Source organism: Caloenas nicobarica, chromosome 6 (assembly GCF_036013445.1).
Source record: "Caloenas nicobarica isolate bCalNic1 chromosome 6, bCalNic1.hap1, whole genome shotgun sequence".
Taxonomy (NCBI): Eukaryota; Metazoa; Chordata; class Aves; order Columbiformes; family Columbidae; genus Caloenas; species Caloenas nicobarica.
Genome location: NC_088250.1, coordinates 31,839,140 through 31,858,907, shown reverse-complemented (window position 1 = coordinate 31,858,907; position 19,768 = coordinate 31,839,140). Strand labels below are relative to the sequence as shown.

Below are 19,768 nucleotides of genomic sequence, written 5' to 3'. Positions count from 1 at the left end.
AAACCTATCTTTAAAACACCCAAATTATCTCTGATAAAGCATTTTATTTGTTTTGACTGAGGATAAAAGAGCCAAAGAACTAACTTACAACTGCATTCCTTGCAAATGCTTGCCTAGGTCAGATACACTGGGTTTATGTCCTGCTTTGACGAAAGCTTTAAAATGCAAGTGATAAGAGAGTAAGCACAAAGATTGGGCCTTTCCAGCTGGGGGTTTTCCTCCCTCTGTTTAGCAGAACTGTGCGATGATACTCAAAGCCCAAGTTCAAAGGCCTCTGTGGCACCTAAATACTTGAAAGAACCTGAGGGATCTCAGTCCCATGGACTAAGTGATCCTCAAGAATGGCATTTTGTATACTGGAGATGTTGGTGGTCAAGAGAGAAAAGACACAGGCAGCAGTGATGGCTGCTCCTGGAGATCAAGAGTGACTCTGCTGTAGACCATCCTTTCACAATCCCCAGGAGGTGGAGCACTTCTTTGGGTTCTAACCCAAAATCATGGAGCTGGCCCAAACTCATCTTCCGCTGGTTTGTATGATTCCTTTGTCCTTAATAATCTGTTAACACAGGGGCACTAAAAGCTTTCTTTCTCCATCCCTTATTCAGCACAAGGTAATCTCAGGAGGAAGATGAAGGGCTCATCTGGTTTTGTACATGGAGGCAATCTTCCCTTTGGGCATCTGCTGTCACCCTGTCCCTGGCTCCAGAAAAGCAGCCAGCACACATTGGTCCAGTACCCACATCACAGGTAAGCAGGACTGATTTTATGTGAACACCTACTTTGGGGACCTCATTTCAGGCCATACATACCTCTGCTAATTCCTCATTTCTTGGTCTGCAGCCGACCTCAGTGGCACAAGGCTGCTTGCTTGCTCTGAAGCCGAGTTGCCCATGGCATGGGGGTGTATTCCCCATGTTAAACCACTGCAAAGTCCCCCTCTTGAGGTTATGGCTGCTTCCTAGGTCTTTAATGCAATTATGCCACTTTTGCTGATGAATGCAGGGGCAAGAGCGTAGTGCTGGCTTCAGAGAAAGGTATTAACATTGGGGAAGCCACGACACTTCCACCCCTGTAGCTCTTGGGGGTCTTTCCTTGTAAAGCCCTGGGCCCACCACATGGTCAGCGGTGGTGTATGGGGATGAGATACATGGCCTGTGAACATGTGGGCCCTCCACAGGGGTTTGGCTTGAAAGATATAATGATAAGGGTACATGATTGATAGCAGATGTTGAGTGCTGACAACAGTCCACAGCTCAAAAAAATGTGTAGTAGCAGCTCCTGACCTTCCCCTCTCTCTCAGGGGTTTCTTGTGGGTGCTGTGGGGTGAGGTCAGCCTGGGCACGGTGTGCACTGGGTGCTCACGGCGATGCCGCAGGCGCCCACGTAAAGTGAAGGCAGGAGCTTGACCTCAGCTGAGTCCAGCTAAATATAACCAGTGACTGGTGAGCTCCTACGCCTCGCCTGGCTCCGGTCCTGCTGTAGCGCATTCCTTCTGAAAGTCGTCCCCCTCTTCCTCAAATCCTCTTCTCTGCTACTTGAGATGCCACAGTCGAGTCTCACAAGGTGCTTTTCTTTCCTCTGAGTAGTTCCCTCCTCCCGTGACCCTGCTTTTCCTTTCTCGCTCTTGCTCATTCACCACTTGCCCCACTGCTCCTTCCCTCCTGTGCTTCCCGGAGGCATGGCAGGGCACAGCGACAAGGGATGGGGGATGAGAGCCTCCTTGATCCTACAACCAGGGTGATTAAAGCTCACACGTCTATCTATGCATGTTTCTACATGTGGTTGTGTCTTGGGGTACTTGGGCATGGCCAGAAGATCTGAGGAGGGACTTCTAGGTCTACACGAGGCTGCTCTGGGCATTAAGGCTCGTATCAGATACTTTATCTTATGCAAATGCAGGATCTGCATTTAGTTTTCTTTCTTTTCACAGAAATACTAAAAATACGTCACAGAGGAACAACTCACTTTGAAGTCTCTGTACACCACGTCCTGCATTTACAGGTCAGTCACTACATGACCAGTATTAAATTTATTATTAATTTTATTATTACTAGAGGGTGATGGCATGCACCTTATCACACTCTTGGGTTAAGAGGGAGAGCTGGTGCTGCCCCTTTCCCCACACACAGCCTGGCCCCTGCACCACGTTCCTACCACAGCAGAGGTTTTGGTGAGGCATTTAGTAATATTTTTCGACTGGTTACAAGCAGTTATGGTTTTGTGATGCCCCTGCAGCCACACCAGGAGTTACTCTGTTTCAGCAGCACCAGGACAGTTAAAATGTTACACCTTTTGTAGGTGGGTATTTCCTAACACAACAAATAGTCACTTTATACCCAAACCTAGTGTGTCCCAGGTGCTGGGGGTCTAAAGAAATCAGCAAGGTTTATGAAAGCAGTGTTGGAAATCAGTGCAAATAAGGGGAAGTTTTGGCAGGTGGCATTACAGTTAATCACTTCTTTCTGAGAAAAGCAATGCAACGTATTGGATCGAGGGCGTGTGTTTTAAGCAAAGTCTAATGGTAGGATCTAGTAGACAATATGCTAAAGTGGCAGGAAGGTCTGCAGGCCATGGATAGTTAACTGTTACTAGAAATTGCCTTTAAAATCAGTGATCAGGTCTACAGTTGATTTACTATTTATTTTAAAAGCAGTAGAAAACAGAAAGCTCCCCAGAAACCCAAACACAATAATAAATCTGCTGTTTCCTTTAGATCTGAAGTGTTGATGTGTGGACAGTGCCAAAAAGCTGGCAGGCAGGGCTGAGCTACCCGAGTGCCCTCGCACAGGGAGCCCTTTAACAGATGGACCTAGTTTGTTTGCACATAGAAAATCCCTGAAGCAGGAAAATGCCATATAAGAGCAGCCACTGACCCGTGAGGACATCAGTGCAAGCACTGCTGGGAGCCAGGAGAGGAGGGAGCGCATTGTTCGTGTGCCTGTGGGTACACGTATGTGTGTGTGTGTCTGTGGACACCGTGCATGTCTGCCTGTAGGTACGTGTCTGGGTGTGCCTGTGTACACGCATCTCTGTGTGCAAGTTATGTGCATGTGTGCACGTGTTCCTGCATCTGTGTGCAGGTATATGCATGTATGTATGCACATGCAGGTGGGTGTGTATGCACGTATGTGTATGAAATGTGATAGGACAAGAGGTAATGGTTTTAAATTAAAGGAGGAGGGATTCAGGCTAGACATGAGGAAGAAATTTTTTACACTGAGGGTGGTGAAACACTGGCCCAGGTTGCCCAGAGAGGTGGTCGATGCCCCATCCCTGGAGACATTCAAGGCCAGGCTGGGCAGGGCTCTGAGCAACCTGATCTGGTTGATGTCCCTGCTCATGGCAGGGGGTTGGACTAGATGAGCTTTGAAGGTCCCTCCCAACCCAAACTATTCTATGATACCACCTGTGATGTGGGCATGCAAACACGGGCGTTCATGTACACGTGTGCGTGTCGGAATGTGTACGTGTGTGCAGATGCAGCCTGTGCGTGTGTCCGCGTCCCTGTACACACTCATCCACACGTGTGCCCGCCTGTGCCCGCTCCGCGCCCGCGGACACGGGGTTACGCCTCCCTGCGCGGCGGGGCGGGGAGGTGGCAGCGCACCCTCGGGAGCGGGACAGACAGACATACCGACACACGGACACGCACGCCCGTCCCGCCGCGGAGCTCGGAGCTCAGAGCTCAGCTCCCGCCGCCCCCGCGCAGCTCCGCGGCGCCGCCCCCGCCTCCTCCTCCGCCGCCGCCGCCGCGGCTGCACAAAAGGCGGCGGGGAGGGCCCGGCCGGGAAGGGCTGCCCGGCCGCCCCGGCCGCCCGCACCATGCCCCGCCGAGGGGGGCTGCCGGCCCCCGCCGCCGCCCGCCGGCCCCCCCCGCTCCTCCTCCTCCGCCTCCTCCTCCTGGCCGCCCCGCTGCAGCCCGGCAGAGGTAAGGGCCGCTCCGTTCCCCGCCGCTCCGGGCCCCGCAAACACCGCCCCGGAAGGCGGATTATCCCCCAAACCCGCTTCGGTGCACTTTTGTTACGATTTACATTTTTCCTTCTCTCTCCCCCCACTTTCCGGCTGCCCCAGGCCCGCTCCCACCTCCCCACGGGCGCCCCGTGCTGGATTTTGTCCCTGCGCCCGTTCCCGCTCCAGCCCCCGTGCCGACGGGACGCGGTTCGCTGCCGCCGCTGCCCCCCGGCGCGGAGGCGGGCGGTGCCGGGGCTCCCTGCGCTCCCCCCGCCGGCGCCGGGACGTCCCCAGCAGCGCTGGGCTCCGAACACGGGGTTCCCCCCCCGCGCTGGGCATGGAGCGCATCCCTGGGCTTTGCCGTGCGGGATCTTACACCATCACATTGCAAAGCGGGGAACTGCTGTGTATACACCTCTCTCTGTACACGTATACTTTAATGGAGTCAGCTATAACCACCTCTATTAAGGGAAAAGCACTTCCCTGGGATGTTTGTCTCAGCAATGTGTATTAATTGATTTGCAGCAGCATAAAGCCACAAGCATTTGCTCTGCTAGCGACCCATTTCTACGCTCTCACCTTATGTCATTCCCCCACATAAGCTTTGTGCCCAGGGAGTGGTCCTTGTCCCCAGCAGGGATGCTCTCCTGGATGTACTCGGAGACTGCTGTGCAGTTTGTGAGTCTGCTCCAGTAGTGCTGGAAGCGGGTTTTCTCTCCTCTCTGAGCATTCAGGGAAACTTTTTATATAAAGGGAGCCCACAAAATGCCTGAGTCCACCATTCCGGTGCTTACTCTCAGGGCTTAATGTTTTAATGAGTTGTCTTAACAAGAGGCTCATCTTACAGAGTGCTGTGGCACGCAACTGCAAAACCTCTGAAGAGGTTTTCTTTGCTTATTTATTTATTTATATTGAGAGTCTGATCCTCAGAATTGATGATTTGACAATGCAGCAGACCATCTCAGTGAAGAGACTGTTAGAATGCTTATTGTAAGCATAAATAAAATGATCTATTTTCACCCTTAGCAGAATAAAGGCTAAAGTACATAACTTTTTTTTTTTTTTTTCCCCTCGAGCAAGCCAGTACATTAATCTCACTTTGGGGAGCTGCCCAAAGTAGGATTTCTTGCAGAACAGGTTTAAAGTGAAGTCTGATTGCCCAGAGCATCTTTATGAGTAAATTTGTTGAGTACCTTTCATGAGAGTTTCCTATCTTCCTCTGCATCAACAGTTTGATGTATTAAAATCTCAGCTGTCTAGTGGGATGCACTGTCTTCCTCTGCTTTTTGGGGCTCTCCGGTGGCTCAGCCCAACGGAAGGATGTCGCTCGGAGACATGCTCTTCATGCCTGCTGGACACTGCTCTGCAAAATGAAATAGGATGCAAGGCTTAGGAGTCAGTGTGAGGGACAGCATGTGGGGTGTGGAGCTCAGTGGTCCAAGGTGGGTGGATGATTTTACTCTAGAGTAATCCCAACTAAAACCTGGATGGAAATTTCACCATTATAAGATGTTTAATAAAAGTTTAAGTGTAGTTTCATTAACTATATAAGAATCAAGGAGCAAACTGAGTTTCTTCCAGCCTTTTCTGGTAACTTACCCTAGCATCTGGAAGGATCTGGACTAATATGAGCATCTTCTGGACTAGCACAAGCATCTTCAGGTCCTTCCTTTGCCCAATTCGGGAATGACTGTGCAGAATCAAGCACAGCAAAGCCTTGCATCTGGAAAATCCTGCATGTTTTTACTCCAACTCAAAAAGCTCGGTTTTCAGTCCAAAATCAGAGGGCTTCATAAAGCTCCGTTTTCACAACAGTGCTGGAAATGGTTTGGTTTTGCTCCAGAGTGGAAAGAAAAGCATACTTGGAAACTTCAAAAGCTGCCACCAGGAGGAATGTCACCCCGTGGCCGGCCACAGGAGCGTGGGCTGCTTTGGTCATGGCACCCAGTAGAAGGAGGAGACCTTGGTTTTCATTCAGATGTCACCGTTACTAAGTAAACTCTCAAAAATCCAGCAGTCAGAAAGGGAGGTAAATATTATCCTATTTCCATGCAGATGGGCAAATAAGCTGTGGAAGAGCCAGGGCTGGGGAGCCAGGGTACAAATGCAAGTGTTTGCTTTATAAAGCCTGTTACTTTTGCTGCGTTTTCCAGCACACTGCTACCAGAGCAGTGGCTCTTGAGGAAAAGCTTTCAGCTGTATTGTAGGATCTGGAAAAACAAGTGTTAATCTCTGTCCAAATTATAAGTCAGTCAAACAAGTTACGTTTTTACTTTATTTTACATATATGTTTTTGAGCTCTTGCAATGTCCAGGAGCTGGAGTATAACTTCAGAATGTGAACAAGGAATGAAACACTTGGGTTGTAGTAACAGCCAGCAAAAGAAGAAAAAAAAAAAACCACAACACCCTAAGAAGGCTCTTGTTCAGTATGAATGAGCCCAAGCAGCCTTTCTGAATGGGGGCCATAGAGAAAGTCCAGGGCTTGGCGTTCCCGGGTTTGAGTTAACCACCTTGCAGGCAGCAGAGACGCGGCAGGGCAGGGCTCTGGCACGGTCATGCCTCGGCAATGATGGAGAATTACTGACAGGACCTACTTATCCTCTTTTTGCTTTTAGCCTAAGGCATGCTAAGTTCTCCTCCAGCTGTCCAACTTAATTCACTGCTTCCTGCGCTCACAGCCCATCCCCGTACGGGAGTGACCCAGGCAGACACTGCTTTTAGCTTTTTGGTGCAATATTCAGTTGGGATATAGCAAAAATCCCTTTTTCAAAGCTCTTGGGGCAGGAAGTTCTTGGGACAGGAAAAAAACTCTGTCTGGTGCTTCAGCAACCATCAGCAAGTCTGTGCCATCAGCAGATTATACCCAGCAGCAGGGTGGTGCAATGGTATCTGCAGATGCAAGTGGCTGAAAATAGAGGCCTGACAATACTTATATTGACATTTAGGTTGGAAAAAATAGTGGGCTCGGACTTTGAGCCTGAGGCATTTTGTTTGGAGTGTGCAGCCTTTGTGCTGAATCCTCGGTTGAAGATTTTTTTTTTCAATCAGTTATTGACACTAGAAGTTAATAGCTTCACCCTGGGGAGCTGGAGCATCAATGGTGTGGAAGGGCACATTCATAGCCACAGGCACGCTTAAACAAGCTGCTGCTTTCACAGCCGATGCCACTGATATTTGCTTCGGCTTCACTTGTGTGGTTCCACTTTATTTTTTGAAACCTAAAGCCCAAATCGTAGATTGTACAAGCGAAACTCGCTTGGTACCCCTTGTGCTGCTGGACTCCAGCAATCCAGGAGCAAAGAGCATCGCTGCTGCCAGGGTCGCTGCTGCCTCGGTGGGCGCAGAGCCCCTGCCGGCATCGTGGGCAGGGAGAGCCCTCGGTCACAGAGCGGTGTCTTCCAGCCCGGCCAGCCTTGGATGTCCCCCAGTGCAAACACCCTGCCCGGCTTAACCTGGATATCCTGTGAAAATGGCTCCTGTCACAAATTAAAAGTGATTTACTATAACATGAGTCCACTGTGGAAATCACCCGTGTGGAAAGGAGAGATGGGTATCTTCCAAGGCTGCTTTAGGTGAAAATTTCAGGGAGAGACCCTTCATATATTCAGCTGGAAAAAGAGAGAAGATGTGCCTAGTTTGAGTTTAAAAATTGGCATCCTGGGGCATTTTGGACAGCCTAACCCCCATATTTCAGGCTAATCGAACAGCCATTGCATTCTGTCCACAGTGATGGCAGTGTTTTATTGGGAAGATGAATAGATGAACTATTTGATTAGCCAGAAACCACTGAAAAAGAGGGACGAAAAATCACCAGAGTTGTATTTTGGTGATTCTAAGCTCCTCCAGACTAGTTTCTGTCCTTTTTGGTTTTTTTGAAGGAAAAGAACAGATCTCCTTACAGTGAAGAGAGGTTTATTCCTTCTCCAGCCTTTTAAGCTCCCAGGAGATTCCTTGCTCTTGACAGTTTGAACTTACAGTGTGTTTATGATTAAGAATATCTCAGAAGACCCCTGAACACTTTTTTGAAGTGAAGTAACTGCTCAGCCCACCCCACTCTCTGTTTTTTCTCTCTTGCTGAAGGTCTCAATCTGTGCACGAGTGGAAGCGCCACGTCCTGCGAAGAGTGTCTCCTCATCCATCCCAAGTGTGCCTGGTGCTCCAAGGAGGTATGTGGGCAGACTTCGTTTGTCTTGCATGTTTTTTGTAACACAGAAAGGGAGCTATTCCTCCCCCCTTGCCTGTTTCTGACACCCTCCTGTGCCAGAAGGAATGGGCGAGGGCAGTGGGGGTTCTCATGTGGAGCGTATTTTGGGTCTATGTGACTCTTCAGCTCTTTGTCGCTGTAGGAAATAAGTCTTTGACCCTGCTGGCCCCTGTGCATCCTCAACAGAGCAGCACTGTTCCTTCAGTCCTTCTGTCCTTTCAATTACCTTCTTGTTTTTGGTGGGTGCAGGGTCCCTGCATGGACTGTGGTGCAGGGAGCCTTGCTTGAAAGCTCTCTCCCTAAAAATCCCCAAGCCCCCAGCTGGTGTCTCGCTACGTGTCCCTTGCTGCATGGCCTGGCATGGCACAGGCTCTTTGTCTGTAACAAAGATGATTCTCCTCTCTGAATCTATTGTGTTGTTTTGAGAGCCAACCCATGTTTCTGGCATCCGCATTGTGCTGTGGGGATGAGTTACAGAGCTTAACTGTGTGCTCTGGGGTGAAAATGCATCCTTCTGTTGAGTGCTGAAGCTCCTTGCCCATAATTTAATTTGACCTCCTTGGTTTGTAAGAAATTCCAAATATCCTTCCCTGCTTCCTAAGGACTACTCATGAGTAGGAGAAACAAGGATGTTTACAGAGGTGTGGAAAGACCCTGCTTGCAGGTACAACTGCTATGTCAGGAACAGCTTTGGGCTGTGAGAAACCCCAGAGCAGTGGATGATCTTCAACTTCTTGACAGGCATGGCCAGGAGCGATGCTCTCCTGTTCCCTGCCAACCTTTTTTCCCTCTAATGTGGTCATCCTGGTCCTTCTTTTGGGGGAGGCAAGCTGTGGGGTTGAGCACACACTTCAGCTCACCATAGCTGGCGATGCAGGGCTGAGGATACGGGTGCTGTCTGTGTGTCCCTCTGCTTCTCCTGCCCCTTTTCCTGCCAGCCCTGCCTGGGGCAGCTGCAGCCCCTCGGGGTGGGCTATGGGGATGAAGACGGGGATGGAGATAAGGATGGGGTGAGGGAAGATCCCAAGCCCCATGGTTTGTTTGGGTCTCGGGAGGTACCCTGGCCTCTGGTTCTCCAGCTCTATTTTACTAGGTTTTCACTTGCTTGTAGGCACAGCCGCAGCTCTCCAAGGAGAACTCCCTAATGCTACTAACGTGCTACTTGACAGCATCATAGCTTTCATAGTTTGCCTTTTTTTTTTTTTTTCCCCCAGCAAGGAGAAAAGGAGAATGGTGTGCAGAGGGGAAAGGGTAAAGCAATAGATCTTGCTTTTGAGACATCTTGTAAACAGCTGTAAGACCTCCTCTTCCAGCCACCTAATCTGCGGTGGTGAGATTGGATCCAGGAACACTGACTATTAAGCTATGGGTACCCAATAGCTTGCCTTTTTTTTTTTTTTTTTTTGGCATCAAAAGACAACTTTTTGCAAAATGCTGCCAGTGGAAATGTTTATCTGGTGGTCGCTGTGACCACTAATTTTATGGCAGCCCATTGGCCTGGCAGTCTGACTCTTATCTTGCAAACAAGAGAGTTACCAAGAAAAAAAAATTCCTAAATGGAATGGAGGGGCCAAGAAGGAAGACGGCTGTTTACAGGGAAGTGCTGTAATACTTCCTGACCTTTAGCGTACAGCAGCTATTTAAAAATGTGCCTCAAGGTGTTTCGTGCCAAGAGCTATGTGTTTAAAAGCTGCTGTCCCCATTACATGCTGCATGCTAAAACTTAGTGACTTCTTATTCTATTTTTTCTTTTTTTTTTTTTTAAAGAATTTACTGTTTGAAACTCTGATTATTTCTCTTTAACTGAGATCATCAGATGAGGTAATGGGATTGCAAAAGATACTAGAGGTTTTTGACTTCAAAAGTTTTGAAGTAATTCTATAAACTCTTATTATCCACTTTCTTTGCATAGTTATTTCACCACTATATTTCCCTTCCCTCTGCCACAGCCTGGTCAGGTACGCTTATTAAATTGCTTTTAATCCATTTTGCTTAGCTACTTGCATTAGTTGTCGTTTGCTATGTATGTTGCCTGGGTGTGTATATGCCAGCCAAATTCTATAGCTCTGCTGCTGTTTAAGTACCAGGGCTAAGATATTAAAGCAGTTTCCACAGATGCTAGTTATGCTGTGACAGCAACACGAGTAGCTGATTAGTGTGCATTTTCTGCTCCCTTTGCATTTACTTAAGAGGTTTGGGTGCAAATTGGGCCAGCTGTTGTCATCTTTGTAGGCAACAATTAGTAATTTTTTTCAGGAAGTATATATAGTAGAAGTCTACAAATATATATAATATAATTCTATATATAATTATATATTTATAATATGTGTATATGTATTATATATACAGGAAGTGTAGAGACGTCTATAGTATATATACACAAAATATATTACATATAGTAGTATATCTTCCTGTGTATACACACCTTCTTATATATAACAATCCTTACCTTGGGGAGTAACATCACCTGGTGGGCCCATCATACCCGTCTGTTCTTTATCCCCCTGGGCACCCGGCAGGACCAATGCTGTGAGGGACCCCTTGGCTGTGGGAGAGGAGTGATTTGGGCAGGAAAGCCATTGTGTTTCCCAGAGAGGGTCACGCTTCATGCAGCCTCCTGCACTGTTGCATCCTCCTCCATGCCCCTTTGCGCTCCCGGATCCAAGCTCTGTGTGACCGTAAAGGAGTAGAAAGTCTCGAGTGCTGATAAACTGCAACTAGGGGCTGGGAGTGAGTGAAAGCAATTTTTGTGGATACACGGATCCCTATCCTGATGGTTTTCCGAGTGGGATAATGTCCCTTGTACTTACAATACCTTGAACTGTGAGGGTAAGAATGTGCGTATGGATAAGATGCTTACAGCAGAGCAGTCAAGATGCTATAAATTTATGACTACACCTCCCAACCTGTTAGTACAGGATGCATCACATCCCCTTGGCTGGAATGATCCTCTGCTCACTTCTGCTTGTGTTCGGCGTCTCTGCTTCCATCCAAGAGGGTGATGATGGATGAGTTGATGATAGCAGCTTCTGGTATCCGGCAGCCATGGAGCCCCCAGGGGCTGCTGAGCTAACCACAAGTCTTTGGGCTGTTAGAAATTTGGAAGCAGGCATGGATTCTGTTCGCTCATGGGAGAATACCTTGAACAGCAGGACACAAATGAGGTGATCTGTTTAAATGGCACTTAAAAGAGGTGGTATGAATGTGTGGCCTTAACCATCTCCTGAGCATGCCTTGAAACAAGACTGTCTGGGGGACATATGTGACTCTTGGGTGACGGAGACTGCTGCAGCCTTTCCATCCATGTTGGAATCTGAGGAGATTCATCAGCCTCTCCCGCAAGCTCCAGAAGAAGCTGGAAATGACTAGAAATTGCTGACACGTTGCTCATGAAAGACTCTGGCTGGAAACTGCCTGCTGGCCCATGGGGCTGCTGTGGTCTTTGTGGCAGCCTGGTTTTCGTGCGTGGGAGACGAGGATGCTTCTTGGGTTTTTCAGTGGCATTAGGTCACCCAGGCTCGGTGGGGCTTGTCAGGCTTGCTGGGGAGAGCAGAGAGCTCTGCAAGTGGCTTCAGTGCTGTCCTCCGAGCTCCAGGTGGGGTGTGACAGACAGGTGGGGTTTGTTTTTAAAGATAAACCTACCTGGAGTGATTGCGGGGGGGATCCTCTCCAGAAGAGCATCTGGGAGTACCAGTATGGGGGGAAAAATTATGTCATTATGTTGCTGTTTTCTTCTGTTTGACATTTTGGGGAGCAGCATACCAGCGTGCAGAGGCTCCTCTTGTTTCTTAGGTGTGTGTAGGTTGTGTGTACATATGTTCAGCCATGCATTACCTGTGTGGATGCATTTATGTGTGTACCTGCCAAATAGAGACATGGATTAATGACATTAGTTAAACTGAAATATACTTTTTGGTTAATTTAACTGAAATTTCTCCAATGATGCCCTCTGTTTTCCAGCAGGTTGCTTGTACCCCATCCTCTCTCATCTCAGGAGTATGTGCCTGGAGAATGAGGAGGGAAAATCAAGGATGTTCCTAGAGGAGATGTCAGTTTTTTTAAATGGTAAAGCAGGCATAGTTCAGACTGAATTAATGCCCAACAGGACTGATTAAAGCAGAAAATGGTAGGAACATGCCTAGTCAGGAGTTAGATATAGTCAGGTAGTTAGTGCTATTCTCCATTTTTATGGCATGAACCAAACAATTTGTCTTAAAACTGTCAAACTGATGAGCATGTCATTGTCACATTGTTGTCTCCATTCACTCGGGGCTGCTTGTGTCCATTTGCTTTTGTGAGCTTGTGAATGCAGAGGCCGGGCCGCAAAGTGCCCCTGGGGCTGTGAGCAGCCAGCCTTGTCCTGCTGATGGGAACGTGTTGGGACCTTCCCAAAGCGATGCTTCTGTGGCACCAAGCCATGCTTGGGATGGTCCCTGCATGCCGTGGGGTACCTGCTGCCTTTCTCTCTGAAGTGGGGATGGAGGCAGATGGTCGCAAGGTATTTGGGCACACGGAATTGCTTAACTAATGGTGAGGTGACCTCTGCTCAGGGGGAGCTGGGGTTTGAATTTGTGCCTTATGTGAGCCGGTGTGGGGCTGCCTTTTGCTTGGCTGCTCATGAATTATTTGGACCTGCGTCCTTTACTCCTCAAATCTTCTCATGCTTTTTTCCTTTCGTTTAACCTCCAAGAGTCTTGATTTTTCTCTGTCACAGAAAACTTTTCACTTGAGTTGGATGGTTCATGGTAGCCACAGTTTTGGCTTTGCGTTTTGACCAGTGGGTGCAATGCAGGATGCTGCGACCATTGATGAGGCTTTCCTGCTGCCACTGTCCTTCCCCTGCTCAGTGCCACCCTGCCTGGGTTTGAAACCAAAGCAGAAGTAGGGGTCAGTCCTTCGGCCTCTGGGCACTGTACTGTACCCCCTTCCCTGGGGCGTTTGCACACCTGAGCATTATTTTCTTCCACCCCAGGTAATGCAGCATTTCACCAAACAAGAAAGGGCCTGGACTTGATCTGAGCTGAATCTTGTTCTGTGGCAAGTCATAGAATCATAGAATCAAAGAACAGTTTGGGTTGGAAGGGACCTGCAAAGGTCGTCTAGTCCAACCCCCCTGCAATGAGCAGGGACATCTTAACTAGATCAGGTTGCTCAGAGCCCCATCCAGCCTGGCCTTGAACGTTTCCAGGGCATCAACCACCTCCCTGGGCAACCTGGGCCAGTGTTTTACAGCCCTCATTGTAAAAAATTTCTTCCACATGTCTAGCCTGAATCTCCCCTCCTTTAGTTTAAAACCATTACCCCTTGTCCTGTCATAACACGCCCTTCTAATAAATCTGTCCCCATCTTTCTTATAGGCTCCTTTTAAGTACAGAAGGACCACAATAAGGTCTAATAAGGTCTCCCTGGAGCCTTCTCTTCTCCAGGCTGAACAACCCCAACACTCTCAGCCTGTAAAGTCCTCTGGGCCCACTTTATAAGAAAGTTTAAGAGAAAATAGCAGGGTCGAACAAAGGGGACCTGTGCAGAGGTGCTGCTGACCTGAGAGCCTTGTGCAGCTCCTGTTGGGAAGGACTCATGCAGGGGCTTTCTCCTGACCTCCAGGGCTTCCACTGGAGAACTTCAGTCACAGAGACTGCAGATAAACACATCACAGCAGTAACTGTTTCTCACTGCTGTGCAAATGGACAGGCTTGCACATGCACGGGCGCCCTGTCCCCAAAGAAGCTCCTGGCAGGTCCCACACGGCTGTGCTCCTCGCCCCCTGTGCCAGTGCTGTCTCGTCCTCGGCGTGCGGATGCTGCTTTCCTGTACGCCCCTTGCTGGGATGATGAACATTAGTATAAACAGTACCAGAGCCGTCTGTCATGGTGGTACGAGCTCAGCTGCTAAAGAGAAGCAGCTGGGGGAGGAAGCCGCCATCCTCCTCCCCCAGGGCTACCCGCCCCTCCTGGCTCTCCTTCTGCTACCCCAGCCCCAGCCAGAAAATTAAGCCCTAATTCAAAGCCCTTTGAAGTTGAGTCTTTCTGTTCACACCAAGAGGCTTTGCAGCAGACCCCAGGGAGGATTGGAAATACCTGATAAAGGCTGCAGTTGCACGGAGAGCTCTAAATATCATCCGATTTGGTTACCTCTCTCCTTCCTAGGGAATACTAAAGGTTCCCGGCTGCACTCCGGGTGCTGTTTGTGTTGTTTTTTGCATGACCAGACTGTCTTTTCTAATAGGTGGCAGCAGAAATGAGCTGACAGAGGTGCTCAGCAGGAGCCATGGTCCAGGCATGGGGAGAGCAGGAGAACATCTTCCTGTGGATGTCCTGCTGCTGGGCAGACCAGCCTGGGAGAGTGTCTGGACCCCACTGGCTTTCCACTGACTTTAGATCAAACCACATCCGAGAGAAACTTTTCTCCAAGGCCTGCCCTACATGTGCTGCTCTGAAAGGCTGTGCATTGTTTTCCGTTTTGAGAAGGATTCTGATTTTTATTTTGTCATGCTGGGAGATGATTTAAATAGTCCCAGTCCTCCTTTCTGGAAGTTCATCTGTTTACACCATGCGTTCCAACGAATTCATGTTTGCATCCATCCGACGTGCTGTCTCCTTGGCTGGACTGCACTGTTGGATGCTGGAATGCAGATCTCACATTTTTCAAATAGCATTGGGACCTTGTAGTGAGAAAATGCAGCAGAGAGCCTCTGTCTGTGTCCTCAGGGCTGCGGTTGTCCTTGAGGCACCCCTGGAGCACCCTGTGGAGTGTGAAGGCAAGATCTGTCGAGCAACCTCGCCCTCCTCAATGTCTTCCTCATCCTCTGCCATGCTGGAGCATCAGCAAAAATTAGGGTTTATTCAGTCCCATGCTGATTTTTGGCTGTGCCACTGAAGGAGGGACTGTGAGCATCTTCTCTGCATTATTTAATGTCATTTTAGTCCATCCGCCCCAAAGCAGAAGACGGTTGTCTCTGTCGTTACAGTGTAGAAATAAGTAGGAATAGGCTGTTGAAAATTCAATAAGTTTTAGGCATGTGACTCACTCCCATTGGCCCTTTTGGAAAAAAAAAAAAAAAAATTAAAAAAAAGGCATTCTAACAGATGGGCTCTTTGCAAAAGGCCGCATTGTGCAGCCGGTTGTCCTTGAGCGCCGCCCCGCACAAGGCTGCATTGTGCAGCAGGCGTGGGGCTGGCAGCGAGGGCTGGAGCTCGGGACGGGCACTGGGATGGTCCCTGCCAAGGCAGCCCGTCCTCTGGCACCCAGCGGCTGCCTGCACCTGGCTGCTGACCAGCTCCCATGAGGGTTCTCCCACCTCCTTCATTCTCCAGCAAAGCCCAGGACAGCCTGCCCACGTCAAACCGCTCCGTCTGTGCTCTGCCTCAGGGGCCACTTGCTGTGGTCACAGTTTTATTTCTGGTGATGGTGTCACACCAACGCCTGCAATGCAGAGGTGTGAGGGGCGGGGGGGGACTTGAGGTGCTAGCGTGGGGACATGCGGTGTCTCGCCCAGGGATGAGGGTGCAGGTCCCTGAAGCCACCCAGCTTCAGTCTGCAGCTTCACATCCTGGCTTGGCTTTCTGGGTTGGTGGATTCATCCTGCTTCCCACAGTGCCATCTCCTTGTCCTCTCTTTTCTCTTTTGCAAAGCTCCTTCGAGGCAATGCACGTGCAAAAATTCACAGCTTCTCACCTTTTTTCCCCTCAGAGAGATGGCAATCGGCTGCCCAGGCAGCAAACCACACACGTTGCCATGCCTTCACAGGGCTGGGAGCAAGTGCTGCTGCTGTGGCCGGGGTGAAAAGCCAGGTTTAGCTTTCTGCTGTGGTGGTCTGAGAGCAAATTCAGTTTCCAAACCCCTGCAGGATTTATTTTTTGACAGATCCCTTTGACAGGCTCAAGGCTCAGTGCAGGCTGCTTTTGAGTACAGCCACCACAAATGACACCAGCTTCTCCTTGTCATCTCCTATTTGGTACAGATACCAGCACGTCAAAACAAAGCTCCTGCTGTGGGATTGATTGATTGTTTCTCCCTCCCTTTCCCTTTTGTCCGCTCTTCAACACCAGGAGTTCGGCAGCACAAAGTCCATCACGTCCCGATGCGACTTCCTGCAGAACCTGATTGCAAATGGTTGTGCTGGAGCCATCGAAAACCCCAGCAGCAGCATCAGTGTGGTGAAGAACGTCCCTCTGAGCAGCAAGGGCTCCGACCAGACCCACCTGGATGTCACGCAGATCACACCTCAGAAGGTCGCCTTGAATCTTCGTCCTGGTGAGTCCCCAGTGGCTTTGAGCCGTATGCTGGGTGTGTGCTTGCTGGGGGTGAGAAAGGGTGTCCGGGACGTGCCCAGAGCGTGTTACAGCCCATGACCTGGTAGCCCACTGAAGAAGGTGGCTGCTGGCCCCTTCCAGAGCCCGTGTACTTCAGTGGTACATCATGAACAGGCTTGAGGTTGAGGTGTATGCTCTTAATGAGAGGACACTGCTGTTGTGCAAAGTCAATCAAATCTCACCCGAAACTCTTGTCAGTACTAGTCCTAACCTTTGCATGTATTTAAAAGGAACCTGCTTGACTTAAAAATGTAATCACTGGATGAAAGGAGTTGAAGTAAGTTTGGATCCTCGAGCAAGCTGACAGTGCTTGACTAAACTGAGACAACTCTTTCTATAAATTGGAAACAAAACCACATATCTGTTTTCTGTTGGTATGCAAAAGAGACGTGGGATCAAGGCTGGAGATGGAGATTTGAACTTGTGATTCAGGCCTTGGACTGTGGCCAGATCCCTGTTTCATTCCCCTGAGCCATCACTTGTCTTCAATCTTTTCCTTTTAATTAAAAATTAGAAAGGAAGGGCTAGACTGAGGCATGCGAGCATGCTTGTTATCAAAAGTGTTTGCATGGTGGGGGGAGGCTTTACTGTGGGTTCAGAATTCTTGCAAAAATTTGGCAGCTGATATTTCTGAAGGGGGAGAAAAAGCTCCCTATTACAAACTTAAGAAGCAAATATAAAAGCTTGATTCATTATAAGCAATTGGTGTGGGTTTCTAAGGCTTATAGTTTTGTGACAGCTCTCATGAGCGTACAGAAAAAAATGAAATATGTTGTTCTGCCCAAGAAAAACAGGAGTTTGTGCCGGTGCTCACATGACCAGCACTCTTCCAAGCCTACCAGTTGCTGCAGGATTTTTTGCTTTAATTCTGTGGATTGGATAGTCATAATGTATTTTAATTAACTCCTCCTCAGTAGTATGACTGCTGTCATCAGTCAGACCCTCAAACGTAAAGAAGTTTTGCTTCAAAGCCTCAAAAGCAGATACCTGAGGGTAATCATCACTGGACCTATGTCTAGATGCACGGCTTCTACAACCGAATGTTGCTGATAAAACAAGTTTGCTCCCACACAAAAAAGGGAGTTGTTATTATTCCTGTTTCTTGACACAATTCCTGGCAGAAAGGACTGGCTCAGCTTCCACATCTCAACTCCCGCGGACCCTCCTTCATGCCCAGTGCCCTGTGCTCAGCAAATTCACCTTTCCCAGTCCCCGGCAGTTTTGCCAGCCAGAGAGATGCCACCACTCAGCCCTGCGGCTGTGTGTGGGGTCCCTCTCCCCGTGCCTTCCTGGGGTCTTGCTGTCAGATGCTTTTTGGCTGGCGAGCTCCCCTCCCTGTGTGCCTGTCATTGGAGTCATTGCAGGAGAAAGGACATATCTAGATGTCTGCAACAGCATCTCCCATTTTTGCTCTCTTTTTGATGTTGGGCGGCACTCCATCTTAGGGCTAATGACGTCCTAAACCCTTATATTAACATCTCCAGTTTAAATTATCCATTAATCCTTGAGCTTGAGAATGGGTTTCACCCTGTGAACCCAAGACAAAAAGGAGACAATGTTGATTTAATTTTGGGCATGAAGGGTGTACTGTTTCAAAGATGAATTCACATGGCAGGCTGTGGCAATGGTGATCTTTTATTCTTAGACAGTTAAGCAGAAGCAGAAGGGAGTGAATTGTCAATTGTTCGCCATTCCCACCCAGGCAGTTTGATCTAATCATCCTGTGGCAGAAGTCACATCCCCAAATCTCTGTGCCCAGAGCTGATTTCCAAAGGCTTTAAATTGATGTCCTTCATATTTCGTTTTTATAATATTGCTTTTTAATCTTGTGTCCAGCTGTAAGGTAGAATGTCATGGTTAGGTGAAAAATTTGAAGAGTGTAGAAGGAATTAAAAAAATGAATAGATTCATGTTGTATCGTCCATCAAGTCTCACCAAGCAGAAAGAAGAGGTTTTTGTGGATAAGCATGATTGTCAAGTTTGCATTTGTAAATTGACCAAAAGCAGTTTTTCCATTTTCTGCACTGCCGCTGTGTGGTGGTATCCAAGAAACATTTCTGAATTCAGTTTTGAGTTTTAAGACTTTTCAGTAAGAGCCCTAAGGAGAGGATGGTGATGATGGTATGTGGGGAAGAAGGGGGCTGGATTATCCCTAGAAGTGTGGGAGTAATTCTGTGCACAGAGAATAATTAATTCTTCTGCACTTAGATCTACACGCATGGAGCCAGGGAGGGTGTTTGTCCCTGTGTGCAGCTCGGTGCAGCGTGACCCCAGGTGCCACGCAGGGCTCCCACCTATTGGGCTGCAGAGCCCCTCGTGCCATGTCTCACGAGTATGTCTGTTTTGGGATGGAGATGCTGTTGCTGCACATTGTTGAGCAGGCAGTAAGTGGGAGCAGCTGTGCTGCTGCAAACAATGAGGAGAACAATAAAATGGTTCAGGAAATGTTTTCATAATACTAAAAAATGTTTCATTTCTGGGTAAGAAGAGGGGAAGCCATGAGTGTTTTGCAGAACCTGCCAGTGCCTGAAGTTCAGCCTCAGCTGTGAAGAGCTGGGAGAGGTGGGCAGGAGGGGGAGCTTGGTCTAGAGAGGGTCTGAGTCCCTGGGTCTGAGACCCCACTGAGCCTGAAAAGGAGCTGATGTGGCAGCTGGGGACATGGGCTCTCCAAACCAGCCTGGGGTTTGAGGGTGCTGGAGTCTGAGTTTCCATTTAGACCCCCTTCTCAGCAATGCAAACATTTGCCACCTCTTCTCTACTTCCACCACAGTCGATCTGGTGCAAAGTTGAGTTCACTTTGAAGCCTCTTCACCTTCTTTGAGGTGTGCTGGTGGTGGTCTCCCCTCCCAAGTACCGCTTCTGGAGGGCATCTCTGGCGAAAGCGGTTTGGCAAAGGGGAAGGTCAGGAGAAAGGTTTTCCTCTTCTTCACATTTGCGCAGCCTGTGACTCAGCCCTGTCAGTTCCTTCCCTTGTGGTCATCACCTCAGGAAGCTTCATCTCTGTCTCGGTGCTTCTCCGGGTGACCCTAACAACCTTCTTTTTCCAGTTCACTTCCCTTTTGCTTTGCTTTCTCCAGCATCATAGTGGCACAGCTCTTTTTTGGGGGAGAAGTCCTTTTCAAAGCCATTACTTCTGTGTCTGCTTTGACTTGACTTCCCTGCACAGCTCAGAGGACATCTCGCATTCATCTCACTGTGGCTGTTTTCTCCTGACCATCTTCCTTCTGCTCAATCTCCTTCTCTCTTTTGTGCAGGACTTCTCAGACTTCTCCTGGTTTGCTTTGAGAACATACCCAAGT

At 48.8% G+C, this 19,768-nt stretch overlaps 1 protein-coding gene across 1 annotated transcript in view; it reads left to right on the top strand.

Moving 5' to 3' along the window:
* The first annotated feature begins 3,778 nt into the window (after positions 1-3,778).
* The window catches only part of ITGB5 (integrin subunit beta 5), a 61,977-nt gene continuing 45,987 nt past the window's right edge, over positions 3,779-19,768 (top strand). Inside the window, exons 1-3 of the mRNA XM_065637391.1 lie at positions 3,779-3,928; positions 8,034-8,119; positions 16,206-16,410. Of these exons, the coding sequence (XP_065493463.1) occupies positions 3,823-3,928; positions 8,034-8,119; positions 16,206-16,410 (397 nt within the window). The 5' untranslated portion in view covers positions 3,779-3,822. The remainder of the gene's footprint in view (positions 3,929-8,033; positions 8,120-16,205; positions 16,411-19,768) is intronic.